At 41.5% G+C, this 18,894-nt stretch overlaps 5 protein-coding genes across 5 annotated transcripts; 4 read left to right on the top strand and 1 right to left on the bottom strand.

The window, feature by feature from the left end:
• Positions 1–474: 474 nt before the first annotated feature.
• GCK72_017166 (uncharacterized protein) lies at positions 475–5,344 on the top strand (the record flags this gene model as incomplete). The annotated part of the gene is made up of 13 exons (XM_053731930.1): positions 475–571; positions 623–856; positions 1,205–1,524; positions 1,570–1,929; positions 1,972–2,172; positions 2,222–2,539; positions 2,810–2,909; positions 2,958–3,154; positions 3,209–3,513; positions 3,562–3,652; positions 3,696–3,865; positions 3,917–4,771; positions 4,819–5,344. 13 exons carry the CDS (start codon positions 475–477, stop codon positions 5,342–5,344), a joined length of 3,774 nt encoding a protein of 1,257 aa, XP_053580843.1.
• A 324-nt stretch (positions 5,345–5,668) lies between these two features.
• GCK72_017167 (uncharacterized protein) lies at positions 5,669–10,329 on the top strand (the record flags this gene model as incomplete). Its single annotated transcript, XM_053731931.1, has 12 exons — positions 5,669–5,765; positions 5,817–6,050; positions 6,132–6,448; positions 6,572–6,931; positions 6,977–7,177; positions 7,226–7,543; positions 7,645–7,744; positions 7,793–7,989; positions 8,034–8,338; positions 8,383–8,473; positions 8,620–9,644; positions 9,804–10,329. 12 exons carry the CDS (start codon positions 5,669–5,671, stop codon positions 10,327–10,329), a joined length of 3,771 nt encoding a protein of 1,256 aa, XP_053580844.1.
• Positions 10,330–10,690: 361 nt separating this feature from the next.
• Positions 10,691–11,196, bottom strand: GCK72_017168 (uncharacterized protein; the record flags this gene model as incomplete). Its single annotated transcript, XM_003096429.2, has 2 exons — positions 10,691–10,872; positions 10,926–11,196. The coding sequence occupies 2 exons, from the start codon at positions 11,194–11,196 to the stop codon at positions 10,691–10,693; spliced, it is 453 nt and encodes a 150-aa protein (XP_003096477.2).
• A 2,014-nt stretch (positions 11,197–13,210) lies between these two features.
• GCK72_017169 (uncharacterized protein) lies at positions 13,211–13,716 on the top strand (the record flags this gene model as incomplete). The annotated part of the gene is made up of 2 exons (XM_003089383.2): positions 13,211–13,466; positions 13,523–13,716. 2 exons carry the CDS (start codon positions 13,211–13,213, stop codon positions 13,714–13,716), a joined length of 450 nt encoding a protein of 149 aa, XP_003089431.2.
• Positions 13,717–15,383: 1,667 nt separating this feature from the next.
• On the top strand, positions 15,384–18,254 carry GCK72_017170 (uncharacterized protein; the record flags this gene model as incomplete). The annotated part of the gene is made up of 6 exons (XM_053731932.1): positions 15,384–15,449; positions 16,210–16,353; positions 16,401–16,632; positions 16,683–16,835; positions 17,805–17,972; positions 18,022–18,254. The coding sequence occupies 6 exons, from the start codon at positions 15,384–15,386 to the stop codon at positions 18,252–18,254; spliced, it is 996 nt and encodes a 331-aa protein (XP_053580845.1).
• Between the last annotated feature and the right edge of the window lie 640 nt (positions 18,255–18,894).

Consider the following 18,894-nt stretch of genomic DNA (forward strand, 5'->3'; position numbering starts at 1 on the left):
CTTCTCTGCGTCTCTCGGGGTAGCGCGGCTACTTTGAGCGCGTGTATCTCAAAAGCGTGAAGAGCTATCAAAAAGTTGTCAACTACAAAAACAAAGATCTAATTCTTATTTCTATTTTTCTAGTTGACCACTTTTTGATAACTCTGCTAGATTTTGAGATATGAACGCTCATTTCCTTTTGACCACAACTATTTTGTCATCCACATCAATCATGTGATTTTTATTCTCCTATTTCACTTCTAAACTTGTTTATTCTCTTCTCTCTCTCTGCAGTACACAAAATAATCCGAAAATTGCCCGGGTCATTCATCTATGAAATCGTATCGTCCTATTTTTGTCATAAAATTTTGTGGTCTTGTAGTGTCTCTTCTCTCTTTTTTAATCTTATCTTTTTTTTTGATTTTCTGGTCATTCCCCCCTTCCGTTCTCATTTTCTTTCATTCCTTTCATTCGCCTTGTATTTGCTCTTCTAGAATGCCGCCTGGTATATTTTTCAATGTGAATGGGAGAGACATTCATGAAGAGAATGTGGATCCAGAACTCACTCTTGCCTATTATCTAAGAAATAAGTGTAAGTTGTTACCTTCTCACATTAAATTGCTTTCATTTCCCTCAATTCCAGTAGGTCTGCGTGGCACAAAACTCGGTTGCGAGGAGGGTGTCTGCGGGTCATGTACAGTAGTCCTCGGGACGTGGGATGACGGAGAAAACAAGGCGGTGTATAGAGCAGTGAATGCATGTCTGGTACCTCTGTTCCATGTACATCGAACGTTTGTGATTACTGTGGAGGGAGTTGGAAGTCGGGAGAAGATTCACCCGATTCAGGATCGAATGGCAAGAGGACATGCGTTGCAATGTAAGTTGGAGAGTGTTCATGTCACACCACTAGAAAGTCAAAATGTCAAATTAAAAATGCTGAAATATGGAAGATTTTGAATTTGTTTATAAATCTTAGCGAATATGAAAGTGAACCGAGAAGTGAAAAAAACCGGGGAAAACAACTACGGCTTGAGAGCTGCCCTGCGAATTAGCGATTTTTGTTTCCCGATTCAAAAACTCTCCTCAATTTTCGTAGGGTAACAAAGTGTCACTTTGTAGTCCTTCATCATCTCACCATTCATCTTTTGAACACTGATTGAGAATCCTCACTATACCAGCTCCCCAGTCATATTAATCAGATTCTATGAAAGCTAATCTTTTCCAGGCGGTTTCTGCTCCCCTGGCTTCGTCATGTCTGCATACGCACTCCTCCGTAACCATCCAGACCCCTCTATCGAACAAATCAACGCAGCTATCCGTGCCAACCTCTGCCGATGTACCGGCTACCGTCCCATTCTGGAAGCTCTTTACAGTTTCAGTCCAGAAAGTGGAGGGTGTTGTGGAGGGAAAAAGAATGGAGGAGGGTGTTGCAAGGATCAGAAATCGAGTGATGACGATGAGGGATACGACGATAAGCTGCTGAGTTTCAATGACTTCCCAAAGTACGATTCGACGCAGGAAATCATTTTTCCACCGTCACTCAGGGTTAGTGGATGGAAACGGGGAAGTAATGGTAATAGTCAATTTCAGACATATGTGGATTCTGGTGACTTGGTTACCCTAAAAGGTGACCGAGTTGAGTTGGCGATTCCGAAGAATTTGGAGCAGTTTAAATCAGTGAGGGCTGACCGGAATGTAATCTCATCGGGATTGATAACAAGATTCGTGACATCCCGGAACCCAGCTGGTTTCTCACAGAAATGGATCACCACTAGATATGTGAAGGAGTTCAATGAGATCAAAATGAGCCAGGACCACATTGAGATCGGAGCAGCTGTGAGCATTCAACGACTCGCCGACACACTCTCCGCCAATCTTTCCGACAACATTGCTCCGGAAGTGGCTGCTTTCATCCAGAAGTTCTCTTCTCCACAGATTGCTAATTTTGCGGTAAATTGAATCTGATGACTTTCAGACAATTAAACATTTCAGACCTGGTCCGGTGCAATCGTTTCCGCTGCAAAGTCATCTATCTCTGTCAGCGACGTCTTACTTCTTCTGAATGTTCTCGAGGCTCAACTCACAGTCCTATTCTCTGATGGAAGTCTTCAACAAATCCCAATCGAAAAATATCCTCTTGATAAGCTCTATGAGACAGGAACAATTGTCAATGTGCAAATTTCCAGAAATGATGTAAGAAAGACCCCTAAAACTCTCATTTTGATAATGGAACAAATTTCAGACCCGCAGACTGTTCTGCTTGAAACTCGGGGAGACAAGTGAGGAAGACTCCACCAACTTCAATTTCGCAGCTTTAATTGGTGATAAGAAACAAGAATCTAGAATCTTTGTGGGATTGGGTGGCCAGCCGAAACGGCTGAAGGAGCTCGAGAAATATGTGGATTCTGGAGACTCTTATGAGTTGGAAGAGTTGTATAAGGTGTCTGGATTAGAGAGGAACAACAACTCGGCAGTTGCATTGACAAGGCTTATGAGTTTTTTGAAAGATGGGAGAAAAGTGGAGGCAAAGGAGAATGTGAATTATCTGCAGTATTTTAAGGTGAGCGATGGAACGTTGGAGCTTATTTCTTGAAGTATGAATGAGGGATCCTGAACTTAGACACGTTAAGTGCTCTGGCAGATCATTGCCAATTCAGCACCTTATATCTAGTGCTCAGCAATTGACTAACTCTGAGTTTGAGTACCCTCATCCGAGGTATCGAATTGTGCTACCTCTGAGTTTACCTACCCTGAACAAAGCACCTTCAATTAGTCCTTGACATCAAGATTCTGAATCCTACGCCTCTTCACCAACTCTTTTATTTTCCAGCCCACTACCAACGAGTCTGCTGGTCGACCCATCGCTAACTACTTCAATGAACGTGCTATCACGGGAGAAGCCATCTACGTCAATGATATCCCGGCTTACAGTAATACTCTTTTACTTTTTTCGTTTTCTAGACCCTCCTATTTTCCAGACGCCGTTCATCTTGGCTTCGTTTTGTCAACAGTCCCCCATGCAGATATTGCAAAGGTAGACTACACGGAGGCGCTGAAACTTGAAGGCGTAGCTGGCTACTTCGGTAGATTTGATGTTATTGGCAATAATAAACCAGGTCTTCAACAAGCAAATATGAACTTCCCCGATGATACAACAGTTTTTGCAGAGGGAAAGGTAAGCATAGAATACGGACTACAAACTACAAAAAATAACAAAAATAATGTTCAGGTTGAATGTGTCGGTCAAGTTATCGGAGTCATTGCTGCTAACGATGTGGTTCTTGCTCGAAGAGCTGCTAAACTTGTCAAAGTTGAGTATAAAAAGCTAAAGCCTTTAACCAATTTTAAAGAAGCCAGGGAAGCTGAATCTTATCTTGGACCTGTTCAACATTTCGGAAAAGATGAGAAAATTCTCAGGGAAGCGTTAGAAAAATCGAATAAAGTTTTGGAAGGAGAAGTTAGCATTGGTGGGCAGGAGCATTACTATCTGGAGACTCAGAGTAGCTTGGTCGTGCCAGGAGAGGGAGATGAGTTGTAAGTTTATAAGTTGTTGGAGGGATCTATTTAAACTGAAAATTGCAGAGTGGTGCATTGCTCAACTCAAGGTACAAGTTTTACGCAGTTGATGGTGGCGGAGTTCATGAAAGTTCCAGCTCACAAGGTTATTGTTAAAGTAAGTGTTTTGATGTTGGCAGTTATCGTAGGACATGTTTCAGACAAAGCGACTTGGTGGAGGATTCGGAGGAAAAGTGAACAATGCCTCGTGGATTGCATGCATGTGTGCCGTAGTGGCTCGGAAACTGAACCGCCCGACTTACGGATTCCTCTCCAGAGCTGATGACTTGGCTATCACTGGAAAACGTCATGGAGTATTTGCGAAGTATAAGTAAGGAGTTAACTAGACTTCTGTAAGTAAATCATACAATCTTTTTTGAAGAGTCGGAATAGATGCCGAGGGAAAGATTCAAGGAATTCATTATGAATCCTGGCTAAACGGAGGATGGTCTAAGGATCATAGTGAAGGCGTCACAATGGTTATGGGGATTATGGTGGATGATGTATACAATATGGGAGTGGTCCGTTTCGATGGGTACCCTGTAAAAACCAATTCGAATAGTAATACTGCCCTAAGAGGATATGGAAATCCACAATCGAAATTGGTCAATGAAGGTGTTATGAGAAGAATCGCCCGGGAAGTTAACAAGGATGTGGAGGAAATCAAGAAACTGAATTTCGCTTTGGAAGGAGATTCTCGGTTTTTGGGTGCCCGTATCCACAATGACGCTCTGGCGGAGTGCTGGGAGTACTGTACGACTTGGAGTGAATTTGAGAAGAGGAAGCGAAAAATTGAGCAATTCAATCGTACCTCTTCTACGGTAAAGAGGGGTATCGCAATGTCATCTGTCAGATTTGGATTACCACATCCAGGACCAGCAGGACATGGAATCGCGAGTCTTCTTGTAAATCTAGATGGGTCCGTACAACTCTCAATTGGAGGCACAGAGATGGGACAAGGATTGAATCAGAAGATGTTGCAAGTGTGTAGTCAGGCATTGAAACGGCCGATTGAGACTATCACCATAGTGGATACCAGTACTGATAAAGTGACAAATGCTCCAGAAACCGGTGGGAGCCAGAATGCAGATACAAATGGGTTGGCCGTCTTGGCGTGTTGCCAGAAGATTATGTCAAAATTCAAACCTATTCTGGATAAAAATGAAGGAGATTGGGAGAAGTCTGTTAGAGAGGCCTATGGGGCTTTTGTTCCATTGCAATGCACGGAGTATGGAGTGTAAGTTGAGATTGGCTGCCAAATTTGCTCTAGTGGCATGTTTTCAGTGTTGAGAGAAATAAGTTTGGAGTCGGCGACATGGAATCCCCATACAACACCACTGGCGCCTGTGCTGTAGAAGTTGAAATCGATACTCTCACCGGATACAACAAAGTGCTCCGTGTAGACATTGTGATGGATGTTGGTGAGAGTCTCAACCCAGCCATTGACATCGGACAGATCGAGGGAGCCTTCATGCAAGGATATGGGTTGGTCACTTGTGAGAAGATAACTTTCAACAACAGCACGGGATTCCTCGAGCAGAATTCCGCTGGGAAATACAAGATTCCAAAAGCAAGTGATGTTCCAAAAGACTTCAGAACCAAGCTACTCGGAATCAATAAGGCCAATGGAGCGCAGGTGTATTCATCCAAGGGAATCGGGGAGCCGCCATTGATGATGTCATGTGGAGCCGTGCATTCTGCTATCATGTACTGTGTGGATGATTGGAGGAAGGAGAATGGAATCGAGGAGTTTGTCGATACAATTTCGCCGTTGAGCGCTGACAAGATTCAGGAGTTGTGCTCGAAATGAACCTGTTTAAATTAGTTGACAATAAAAATTGTAATTATTTTTAATCTTGCAATATTTTAAATTTCAGTCATAATAAATTTTGTAAATATGCACTAAAAATTTGTTTCAAATAACACATATGTGTTTCAACTCCCGTGTCATTCATTTACTAAATTCTATTGGCCACCACACTACATTTTTTATGATTAAGGTATTATCGAATTATCATCTTGACGTAGTGTCTCTCTTTCAACGTTATCTATTTGTGAATTTATGGCTGGTCATTCACAATCTGTACTTATTTTCTTTCATTCGTTTTAATTTATTTAATTTTGCTCTTCTAGAATGTCTCCTGGTATATTTTTCAATGTGAATGGGATAGACGTTCATGAAGAAAACGTGGATCCAGAACTCACTCTTGCCTATTATCTAAGAAATAAGTGTAAGTTGTTACATCTTCACATCAAATTGCTTATTTTTCCCTCGATTCCAGTAGGTCTCCGTGGCACAAAACTCGGTTGCGAGGAGGGTGTCTGCGGGTCGTGTACAGTAGTCCTCGGGACATGGGATGACGGAGAAAACAAGGCGGTGTATAGAGCAGTGAATGCATGTCTGGTTCCTCTGTTTCATGTGCATCGAACATTTGTGATTACTGTGGAGGGAGTTGGAAGTCGGGAGAAGATTCACCCGATTCAGGATCGAATGGCAAGAGGACATGCGTTGCAATGTAAGTTGGAGGATGGTTCATTCAGAATTCTCCTTGCCCCACTCATATCAATCAAAGTCTGTCGTACCTAATCTTTTCCAGGCGGCTTCTGCTCCCCTGGCTTCGTAATGTCTGCCTACGCTCTCCTCCGTAATCACCCAAACCCCTCCATCGAACAAATCAACGCAGCAATCCGTGCCAACCTCTGCCGATGTACCGGCTACCGTCCCATCCTAGAAGCCCTCTACAGTTTCAGTCCAGAAAGTGGAGGATGTTGCGGAGGGAACAAGAATGGAGGAGGGTGTTGTAAGGATCAGAAATCTAGTGATGACGATGAAGGATATGATAAACTGCCAAATTTCAATGACTTCCCAAAGTACGATTCGACGCAGGAAATCATTTTTCCACCGTCACTAAGGGTTAGTGGATGGATACTACACTGCCTCCCACAGAGGCCCTCTCAAAGTACTGTGCGCAGTGCATTGAGAGGGCCTCCGCTGGAGGCCGTGATACTAGAAAGTACGGGTGATAGTCAATTTCAGACCTATGTGGATTCTAAAGACTTGGTTATCCTAAAAGGTGACCGAGTTGAGTTGGCGATTCCAAAGATGTTAGAGCAATTCAAAATGGCGAGAGCTGGCCGGAATGCTATCTCATCGGGTTTGATAACAAGATTCGTGACATCCCGGAACCCAGCTGGTTTCTCACAGAAATGGATCACCACTAGATATGTGAAGGAGTTCAATGAGATCAAAATGAGCCAGGACCACATTGAGATTGGAGCAGCTGTGAGCATTCAACGGCTCGCCGACACCCTCTCCGCCAATCTTTCCGATAACATTGCTCCGGAAGTGGCTGCTTTCATCCAGAAGTTCTCTTCTCCACAGATTGCTAATTTTGCGGTACCCGGCTCTTTTCCTAACTAAAAGAACCTATTCTTGTTCCAGACATGGTCCGGAGCTATAGTCTCTGCTTCCAAATCTTCCATATCTGTGAGTGACGTCCTCCTACTTCTCAACGTTCTCAATGCTTCTCTCGTTGTCTTATCTTCGGATGGAGATCTTGAACGAGTCAGCCTCGATACGTTTGTTTTGAATAAATTATACGAGACTGGAACGATTGTCAGCTCACAGTTTTTGAGGAAAGACGTACGTTCTGTCCTAGGAGCCTCAGTATCTTATTGGTGACAGTTTCAGACCCGCAGACTGTTCTGCTTGAAACTTGGAGAGACTAGTGAAGAAGATTCCACCAACTTCAATTTCGCTGCTTTGATTGGTGATAAGAAGCAAGAATCTATGATCTTTGTGGGGTTGGGTGGTCAGCCAAAACGGTTGGATGAGCTTGAGAAATATGTGGATTCTGGAGACTCTTACGAGTTGGAGGAATTGTATATGGTGTCTGGATTGGAAAGGAACAACAACTCGACAGTTGCGTTGACAAGGCTGATGAGTTTTTTGAAAGATGGGAGAAAAGTGGAGACAAAGGAGAATGTGAACTATTTGCAGTATTTTAAGGTGAGTGACGCCAAGATGACTGTCCAAGGCTCCTTTGGATTCTAGCCCCCAGCTTAGACACCCATGATCTGGTCGCCTAATTTAAACCTTCCTTTCTTCAGCCCACGTCCAACGACTGTGTTGGCCGTCCCATCGTTAACTACTTCAACGAACGTGCTATCACAGGAGAAGCCATCTACGTCAATGATATCCAGGCATACAGTAAGAATATTTTACTCTTCCCGATTCATAGACCCTCTTAGTTTCCAGACGCCGTTCATCTCGGCTTCGTTTTGTCCACAGTCCCTCATGCAGAAATAGTACATGTGGACTTTTCGGAGGCGCTGAAACTAGAAGGTGTTATTGGCTATTTTGGAGCTTCGGATATCCCTGGGTGCAACACACCAGGTCTTCAAAAGACAAATATCATGTTCCCTGATGATACCCCAATTTTTGCAGATAAGAAGGTAAATATAGGATTCATACTACAAACTATAAATATTTAGTTCAGGTAGAATCAGTTGGTCAAGTGATAGGAGTCATTGCTGCTAACGATGTGATCCTTGCTCGAAGAGCCGCTAAACTTGTCAAAATAGAATTCAACCTGCTGAAACCGTTGACAGATTTCAAAGAAGCAAGAGATGCGGAATCCCTACACGGACGTGTTCAACATTATGGGAAAGAGGAGAAAGAATTGGAGGAGAGCTTCGGAAAAGCTCAGAAAGTGTTGGAAGGAGAAGTTAGCATGGGTGGACAGGAACATTACTATCTGGAGACTCAGAGCAGTTTGGTGGTGCCAGGAGAGGGGGATGAGTTGTAAGTTTATAAGTTGTTGGACGGATCTGAACGGAAATTTGCAGAGTTGTTCACTGCTCGACTCAAGGTACAAGTTTCACGCAGTTGATGGTGGCAGAGGTTTTGAAGGTTCCAGCTCACAAGGTTATAGTGAAGGTAGGTCAAATTTGTATTGACTGTATTGAGAAAGTCAAGAGCTATATTTTTGTAGCTTTTTTGATAGAGCTGCTAAGTTTTAAGATATGCCTCTTCAAAGTTATGGCAGACACTTTCGTTAACCCACTACGTTGAGTGTTTTTCAGACAAAACGTCTCGGTGGTGCATTTGGAGGAAAAATTAGTAACCCGGCGTGGATTGCATGCATGTGCTCCGTAGTCGCTCGGAAACTGAATCGCCCGACTTACGGATTCCTCTCAAGAGCCGATGACTTGGCTATCACTGGAAAACGGCATGGAGTGTATGCCAAGTACAAAGTCGGGATAGATTCCAAAGGGAAAGTGCAAGGGATCCATTACCAAGCATGGTTGAACGGTGGATGGTCTAAGGATCACACTGAACCGATTACCATGATTATGGGGACTTTAGTGGATGATGCGTACAATATGGGAGCGGTCCGTTTCGATGGGTACCCTGTGAAAACGAATTCGAATAGTAATACTGCATTTAGAGGATATGGAAACCCGCAAGCGAAGATGATTAACGAAGGTGTTATGAGAAGAATCGCCCGGGAAGTTAACAAGGATGTGGAGGAAATCAAAAAACTGAATTTTGCTCGAGAAGGGGAGACTCGATACTTGGAGGATCGGATCCTCAATGATGCCCTGTTGGAGTGCTGGGATTACTGTATAAAATGGAGTGAATTTGAGAAGAGGAAGCGGGAAATCGAGCAGTTTAATCGCACCTCTCCTATTGTTAAACGTGGAATCGCAATGTCATGTGTAAGACATGGACTGCCTCTTCCAGGACATCAAGGACATGGAATCGCAAGTCTTCTTATAAATCTTGATGGGTCCGTGCAATTATCGATTGGAGGAACTGAAATGGGGCAGGGGTTGAATCAGAAGATGTTGCAAGTGTGTAGTCAAGCATTGAATCGACCAATTGAGACTATCACCATAGTGGATACCAGTACTGATAAAGTGACGAATGCTCCAGAAACCGGTGGAAGTCACAATTCGGATACAAATGGGATGGCTGTCTTGGCGTGTTGTGAGAAGATTATGTCAAAGTTAAAACCGATTCTGGATAAAAATGAAGGAGATTGGGAGAAGTCTGTAAGAGAGGCCTATGGGGCTTTTGTTCCATTGCAGTGTACGGAATATGGATAGTGAGTTTGTGATTTTATACTGGTTGTGTGACAAATGTCTTGAAATACATTTTTTACTACGGAAAAGTTGTCAACTACAACAATGAAAACTAAGACATTCTCTATTGAACGATACTAAATTTGATACAAGAAAATATTTTGAAAGTGGTTTTTTTTCAGTGTCGACAGAAAGAAGTTCGGATTCAGTGACTTTGAGCCTCCTTACAACACGACTGGCGCCTGTGCCGTGGAAGTTGAAATCGACACTCTCACTGGATACAACAAAGTGCTTCGTGTAGACATTGTGATGGATGTCGGTGAGAGTCTCAACCCAGCCATTGACATCGGACAGATCGAGGGAGCCTTCATGCAAGGATATGGGTTGGTCACTTGTGAGAAGATAACTTTCAACAACACCACTGGATTCCTCGATCAGAATTCCGCTGGAAAATACAAGATACCAAAAGCAAGTGATGTTCCGAAAGACTTCAGAATCAAGCTACTCGGAATCAATAAGTCTAGTGGAGCGCAAGTGTATTCCTCCAAAGGAATTGGGGAGCCACCATTGATGATGTCATGTGGAGCAGTGCATTCTGCTATCATGTATTGTGTGGATGATTGGAGGAAGGAGAATGGAATCGAGGAATTCGTCGATACGATTTCACCGTTGAGCGCCGACAAGATACAGGAGTTGTGCTCGAAGTAAATATATAAATCAGTTTTGTTGTGAATAGATTTTTTTTAACGTTTGGAATCATGCCATATAGTTTAGTAATAAATCTTATATTGGTTTTGAATCAGAACATCCCGTTTAAGAACTAGGACGGACTAGCATCTATAAAAAGATTTGCACAGAAATGTGATAGTTCCTGAAAATTGGTGGAACGTATTGGAGCCGCGAACCCCGACAGATTGAAGACCAAACGCAACAGTTTCAAATCGTACGGTTCTAATTTGGTCCAGTTTGAGTAAATTTACAGATTTATCATTTTATTGTAAATACAACTTGATGAAAAGAACAAAAAGAATACAATTATTCATTTGAAAATTCTCCAGCACCTCACGATCTACTCATCATGACGGTAGAAGCTAGTCGTCGATGTTCCACTCTTCGACACGAACTGAATCTCCGACTCGAACACCTTGATTTCTGTAACTTCCCCATCATCCTCTGATCTCAACGTATGCTTCTTCCAGTCAGTACCAGCCGCTCCGGTTCCAGAGCGCCACGACTCGGTGAAGTCATCGCCTTTAAAAAATTTCAATTTAGGCATTATCGTTACGTTACCTATAATAACTTACTATCCTTATCTTTCTTCTTCAGCCCATGAACCTTCCAATTATCGGTTCCAGTTGTGAACACTCCAGTATTAAAGTTCACCTTCAACACCGTCAGTTTCTGGTTCGGTTTCAGAATATGCCATCCAGAACTCTGGACCTCATGTCCGGTATATTGGTGCATGACTTCCAGCTTGAAAATGTGTCCCGACTTGTTCTCGAGTGCAACATTCGCCCATCGTTCCGTAAGTTTAGTAATATTTAATGATTGAAGGACCAAAGGCCGCTTATACATATCAAGGTAAAAATATATATAGGAAGTAAAAATACGAAACATTAAAAGTTAAAATTGTTGAGAATCAGAAAATTGTCAAAGTTATATGATGCAATATGGGATTTGAAAACAATAGATGAGGGACGTTGGGGGAAAAAGTGAGAAGGGAGGGCATTCCAACAACGCAAAGTTCTGTTAATGAGAAATTGGGAACCTATTTTAGAGGAATTTGACAGGAGAGAGCGTATATGGAAATTATGCCGACGTAAATTAGATACATTAGAAAATTTTACAAAAGAAATGTTTGGAATATTATAATTATTTCTTTGGAGACAAGGAGTTTATACATGAAAGAAAGATCTAATAATAGTCTGCGCCGCTCTAGCGACTCTAAGTGACAATGTAAAAGTGAGTCAAAATAAGAGGAGTAGTTGATATGAAATTTTTTGAAAACACGAAAAACGAAAGATTTTTGAAACGATTCTAATTTTCTAATTTGTTCTTTTGTGATAGGGGAGGAAATAATTGTGCCGTATTCTAAAAGAGGCCTAATATAGATTGTGAAACATTTAATGAAAATTTCGAAACAAGCATTTTTAAGGACATTAAAAAGAATATTTAGTTGTGGTGGTGGTGGGTCAGATGCCATTGCTTCCAGAACTCTCTGCACAGATGGAAATCGTACTTCTGTTGTTCTCTATAAAAAGAAAACAAAAGTGGGCGGAGTCTCACGGTGTTTGTGATTATTTTGTTTCAAAAGCAGTTAACAAAGATAAGAGAAACCTTTGATCTATGTTTTAGCCAATTTCTCGAGAGCCACATCGTTCTGACGTAGAGAGACCAATATGATGGCAATATGGGGCCACCGTTCTTATCAAAAATAAAACGAGAACTTCTGATCACAGGTTTGAACAAGGCTAGAATATTGTTGGGTACGAACTGTGTCGAAACATTTTGGAAATGAGAGAGAATAGAAGTGTGATCACTGAAATGTGTTTTGGTACGGTATATTTGGAATCAGGAAAAGAGAAGGTCCTCCAAAAGTTGAATGATTCAGAAATACATCGTACTTAATAGAAATATGTGGATCATATCTGAGTTTTGCAGCTCTTTGAGTTCAGAGTGAACGGCGGAGGATCATGTTTGCAGTAAAACTGCTTATCACGATGAGACGTGTTCGAAAATCCAATTTTTCGAGGGCACCTTTTCTTGTAAAATATTTGGATGTTTCAGTACAGTTATATGTTTGAAACTCTCCCGACGCCATGCATAATTCCAATTTTTGAAGGATTTAATAGATTAGACCAAGGCTGTCAAAAAGGCCTTGGGCCAATTTTATATCGGAGTTCCCAGCCATGGAAAATTTTCGTACTTGAGGCGGCCTTGTAGACGACCAGAAAGAATATTAGTCGATGTGCAAAAATTCACACCGTTTGGTTAATCCGCAGCATCGGCGGCCCTGAAATCCTTTCGTTTTTCAAACTCGGCTACTTCTTTATCAGTGACCTAGTACGGGCCAGATAGAGAATCGTTAATGTCCCACGGGCCGGGCTAAAATGTCGCATCCGGCCCGTAGTACCGACATAGAACCCGCCGATATCTACATATATTTTTCACCGGAGAACATGCTTGGAGCGAGTTATGAGCTGGGCCGGTTTTCTGGTATGTTTTATTTGTACGGGCCTTCTGAGAAAGTTAAACTTTTCGAAACTATTTATTATTGTCAGATAGATTTGAGTACTTCAATTGTAACTCTCTACAATGTGTCTTGCTCGAAAAAGTTGTTAGCTTTTTTAGTAACTTTCATTTCAACGACACAATTCGTACAAACATCAAAACTTCGAATTCCCTCCCCCACCCCCCCCCCCCTTTCGTTATCTCCAATTTGTTATCTCCATTACCAAACCACAAATAAACAAAGAAAAACGCAAAGATTATGGGAAGTATAACTTGAACTTGGTGACTCCTCCCCCTACCGAAATCAGTTTAAAATGTCTCTCCGTGTCCACTGAGAATCATCCATCTGCCTGAAAAGATGAGCTCCGATCCAGCACCGCCACAAGTCACTCGTCGTTCTGCCAAAATCGATATCGACAACCAGACTGGCACCAACTTCAGATTCAAAGTGCAACATCAGTATACAGGATGGGAAACCGATGTTTCGAAAGAAGTAAGCTACAAACCGAATGAGCAGAATACTATCTTTGACAACGTGGAGTACAACACTGGATTCCTGACAACCGGTGTTGACAACTGGATTGTAGAGGGAACGAAGCTAAATCAGGAGACCGGTAAGCCATGAGAAGTTAGAAGAAGAAGTTTTCCAAAATTATAATATCGTTTTCAGTAAACGGAAAGAAAGAGCTTGTCGATGGAGCCAAGTTTCGTAGTGGAACGGGGGCGTTGTCATCGTGGAAGGTACACACGCTGACTAGTGAGGATGATGGAAAAACGACGGTTATTCGTGTGTTCCCAACGGAAATACATTTCATTTCGCCGAGTGGAACATCTACGACTTCTTTCACTGTTGTAAAGGATTGAAATGCGTTAATTTTTTTGAATGGATAATGATTAAAGTTTCATTTTAAAATTTGGTTGAGATTTCATACTAACCGCTAAAAATTGAAATTTTTACGACCCTCTGGCGTACCGTTGACGTTTTGCAGCTTTTTGCATATTCTAGACACTTTTTACGCTCACTTGACGCTCTTTTACATCAAAACTTGTAATATCATGTCGAAAAAAAGCAAAAATTATGACACTTTAAGCTCAAAAAATGCGTTTTTCAGGTGATTTTGAGTCGGAAATCATGTATTTCTAGTCGAAATTGTTGAAAAATAAAACTTTTGCCACTCTGGCGTACCATTGACGCCTTTCAGCCTTTTGATTATCCAAGACACTTATTACGCTCCCTTGACGCTCTTTCACGTCAAAAATTGCGACATCATATCAAGCAATGACAATAATAGCTATTTCAGAACGAAAATGATGATTTTAAGCTCAAAAATGAGTTTTTCAGAAGATTTTGACTCGAAAATCATGTATTTCTACTCGAAATTGCTGAAAAATGACACTTTTGACTGTTTGGCGTGCCTGCGACGTGTTTCGGTCAAAAACCAATCCGATACGATATTTTTCAGACTTGCAACAGGCCGGGCCGGGCCGGGCCGGAATGAAAATTTCCAGGGCCCGGCCCGGCCCGGCCCGGTCGGCCCGGAAGTTCAGTACTGAAAAAAATTCAAATTTTTTTTCGAAAATTTCCAGATTTTTTTTGAAAAATATTTCTTAAGAACAATCTTTTGTAGGTTTCAAAGGCTTTTGAAAAATATACTTTAGGAAAAATATGAAAAATTTTCAGAAAATAAATTTTTGGACAAAAAATTGTAGTGAAAAAAGTTCAAAAATTCAAATCCGGGCCGGCGGGCCGGCCCGGAATCTTGCAAGTCTGATATTTTTCGATCTTCTGGCGTACCGTTGACGCCTTTCAGCCTTTTGGGTATTCTAGACACTTCAGACGCTCACTTGATGCTCTTTTACATAAGAATTGCGATATCATGTCAAAAAGTGACAGTAATAGCTATTTCAAAACAAAATTTCGGATTCGAGCTTAAAAAAAAGAGATTTTTGAGCTATTTTGACTCAAAAATCATGTTTTCGAGAAAAATCCTACCTAGAACAATTATTGATAAGAATTTCCTAAATCGGGACAACAATTTGTACCAAAAACTTACTGCACTAAAATGAATATCAGAACATGGAATCTACATAAATCAGATAGCTTCCAAGCGATTCCAGTTATAATGAGTTCAACCTACAGTACCCTGGTTACTGTAGCTTAATGTCTTCAGGACCATAGATCATACTTTGAACATTTTCGAACATTTTTGTGTTCATTATAATAAATTGTGTCGATTGTTTCAATCTCTTTCATTTTTTCATTCGAATTCCAATCGGTGTTTATATTTTAATCATCAGAAGAGGCGTTTAGTTTCTAGGGGATTAGCTGTGTGTCCTCCCCGCTCAGTGTCCCCTTTCTTTCGACACTTTTTTATTGATCCCTCCACCTCTCACATAGTTCATTTCATTTGTTTCAATTTGAGAATTCATCGGAGGCGAGACGACGACTGTGGGCTCGAAATGCTCCAATGAGTCAGCGTTGGGTTCTCTTTTTTCTTTTTCCCTTTTGTTTTGGCACTCAGAAATATGATATGCCAAAGAAGATAGATTTGTTTAATGATATTATTTCACAAACTACTACTCCAGCGGCGCCGAAGGTGAGTGGCTCATTAGGTGAACTTTAAGGCCTTGTCACCAATTAGTGAGACTTTGTATTGCTTGAAATTTATAATAGTTGTGTAGATCAAGTCACAATTTATATTTTTGTAGTTGACCACTTTTTGATAACTCTTATAGGTTTTGAGATACGCGCTTTCAAAGATAGTTAACTTAAACTTTAGAGGGGGGAGAGAGACGCAGAGAAGTCAGACGCTCTAGTTTCTCTGCGGTCTCTTGATTTTTACAAGATGCGTTGTGTGAGTATGCATATTGTGACAAATAATCCAGGAGATCTCAAATAAAAACTTAAACACATAACTCGATAATCTCCGACAAGTCATTTTTGCTTCCAAATTTCGTAAAATTGGTCAACTTTGACGTTCTTCCGTTGTTTCACGTAGAGCCCAAATGTGTCAAATTTATGATATTTGTGTAGATCAAGTCTCAACCTACATTTTTGTAGTTGACCGTTTTTTGATAACTCTTAAAGGTTTTGAGATACGCGCCTTTAAAGCTAGAAAGAGTGATGCTGGAGTGTCTGCCTTCTCTGCGCCCTCTATCTCTCCCCCAAGCTTTGAATCCGCTTATCTCAAAAGTGACGTGCTATCAAAAAGTTGTCAACTACAAAAATAAAGATCGATACTTTTTCTTGTCGACCAGTATAAATTTGATCCCTGGACACCCAGCGTTAAACCTCCCTCCCCGGCTTAAAACCAGACCAACACATTTCGAATGTTTGATCTCTAAATCCATTTCCAGTGCCAATGCCTGCCACCTTCCACTCCAACCACCCCTCCCAACTGTATTCCGTATGACTCCCGACTCCAGGCGGCAAGTCTCGAAGAAGCCATCGTCGCGTTTCCAGATCTCACCATAACTCGACAGGAGAAAACACAGTCAGCGGTACCCCTTTGGATTCTTGGAACCCATTTTTATAAAAAGTGTTTCAGATGCAGACAGCGACACTCAACAACTGCAAAACCAAGCAGTGTCGGGATTGCTATAAGGACTTGAGAAGTCAACTTCGAAAAGTGGGTCTTCTCCCTGGAACCATCGACCAAGTCTTCCATAACCAACGGAACTTCACGACGTGCCAGAAGTACAGATTTGCAAGACAGGATAAGGGAGTTTATGAGAAAAAGAAGAAAGCCAAACAACACTATGATTGGGATTATGCGGATTGTAAGGAACATTCGGCGTTCTCATTTTTTCCTAAAATTGAAAGGTTTCAGATGATAATGACGATTCGGATTATTTCTGGGACGGAATACTTTGGAGGGAGAAGGATAACAAGTTGAGGAACAGGATCAAGAGGGATGTGGAGGCGACGACGGCCATCTCGCAGCCGCCTAACAGTTCTGCGCTGAACTCCACTGGTATTATAGGTAGGTTGGGTAGAAAAGTACAAAATACAGTTTTTGTACTGATCAAAAGATCAAAATGTTTATTTTTTTGGAAATTGCGACTTCTTGCTAACCGGGTAAGCCGAGTTTAGTTTTGACAGATTTAACAAAATTTGGGACTGAGACACTTCAAAACTGGGACATTTCAAAACCGATACGATTTTGACAGCTGGACTTTTTTCGTGTCAAAATGACTTGGTTTTGAAATATCTTGGTTGCAAAACGTCTGGAAGTCTGAAATTTTGGAACCTATGTAATTAAGCCGGTTACTTTACAATTGCTGTCATTTCAACAAACGGAGATGAAGAAAAGATAAAGAATCGAAAACAAAGTTTAGACAGACAGAAAAAATGTCTATCTCCAAAACAACAGCCCACATTAGTGAAAAGCTGAAATTTCGTGAATTCTGAATCCCTGCTCAAATTTTTTTAACGTCAAAATTAAGGTTTTTCTGGAAGTCTGAATTTTGACATGCATCAAAATTAGCAGAAATTTACAAGATTGTAAAGAATGATATATTTTTGCAATCTGATGATAAACGAATAAAAAGCTAAAATTTGAAAATTCTGAAAATTCAAATCTTAAAAAAAATGTCCTAATCGCGCCCAAGGTGCACCAGACATTCTACTTCCAAATAGTTTTCCTTTTCTGATTTCCCGCTCCTTTCATTCGTTTCCTTCTAAAATTAATTTCCGGGTTTTCAGATTTTCACTAATAGTAAAGAAAAGAGAAACAACCTCTCCTGTTGGGAGGTCATCATCCCAGTGAAATTCCAATCTCTTCTCTCTTCTCATTCTGATGAATCAAACATTTTCAAATTACTGACACACCAATGTTCGATAACGGCATGCAACCTTGAGAATCCCTTCTCCGTTGTAACCTTCGTTAAACCTTTCGCCCTCGCCGCTAGTCAAACCAGATGTAACAAAGAATGCGCTTTTTTTGTTCCAGGCATCCGATTTCCGATCTCTTGCACAACTCGCGGCATCACCCCAGACGGTCTGGGCACTGTCTCATTATGCAGTACGTGTTGGGTGTGGCGACGTCTTCCGAGTACCTACTATCCGGCGTATCTCAACGAAGTGGTGTGCGATTATGCGGACACATCGTGTCTTAGTGGTAGAACACCGATCACATAAAATAGAAAGAGAACACAGTTTTTTTCCAGGATACGCGTCATGCCAAACTGGAACCCAACAGCTGAATGTGTTGCGTAATGATAGTGGAAAGCTGGTGCCGGTCTCGGTATCGGCTGGCATCAATTGTGAATGTCGATTGAGTGTTGGGTCGTCGTTGGAGTCACTGGTGCTCGGGAAGGGAACGTCTTCAGCGATGCCGCCCGTTGGCGGGACATCAAGTACAAATGCGCCACCGCCGACAAGTACAACAAGCCATCCGTAGTTTTGGGTTTTTTGATGAGTAGTGGATTTATTTATTCTTTTTTGTTAGAAACTTGTGAATAAATGTTTGATACACACTAAAATCACCATTTTTGTAGTTGACACCTTTTTAACAGCTCTTCTAGGTTTTTAGATATGCGCCTTGAAAGTTTCCAGTATGAAACTTTGACAGCGTATATCTCAAAAGCTAGATGTTTAATCGAACAACCGTAATTTACAAAAACAAAGTTTTAGTTTTAATCTACATTTTTGTAGTTGACAACTTTTTTATAGCTCTTCACGCTATCGAGATATGCGTCCGCCAAAGAACCGGAGGGTGCAGAGAAGCTAGTGTGTATGACTTCTCTGCGTCTCTCATCTCTCGGTATCTGAAAACGCCAAAATATTTGAATTTATTCTAAAAACATTACACAATTCAACTATCCTCCTTGTCCTTTTCTTTCCCCATTTCCTCCACTCAGCCGCCAAAAAGCGCGTCTCCCTCCGTTATTCAAGGTGAGATTATAGCGATAAATGAATGGCATTCGTGACAAAACCCTTATGAAACGAAGAGGGTGTTAGACACTCCGAAGACTTCCTATAGCTTCTGAGAGAACGACCTTGGCGGACCGGCGACGAAAACGATTTCTTCCCCGCTTGCC

This window comes from Caenorhabditis remanei, chromosome V (genome assembly GCF_010183535.1).
Source record: "Caenorhabditis remanei strain PX506 chromosome V, whole genome shotgun sequence".
In the NCBI taxonomy this organism is placed as follows: domain Eukaryota; kingdom Metazoa; phylum Nematoda; class Chromadorea; order Rhabditida; family Rhabditidae; genus Caenorhabditis; species Caenorhabditis remanei.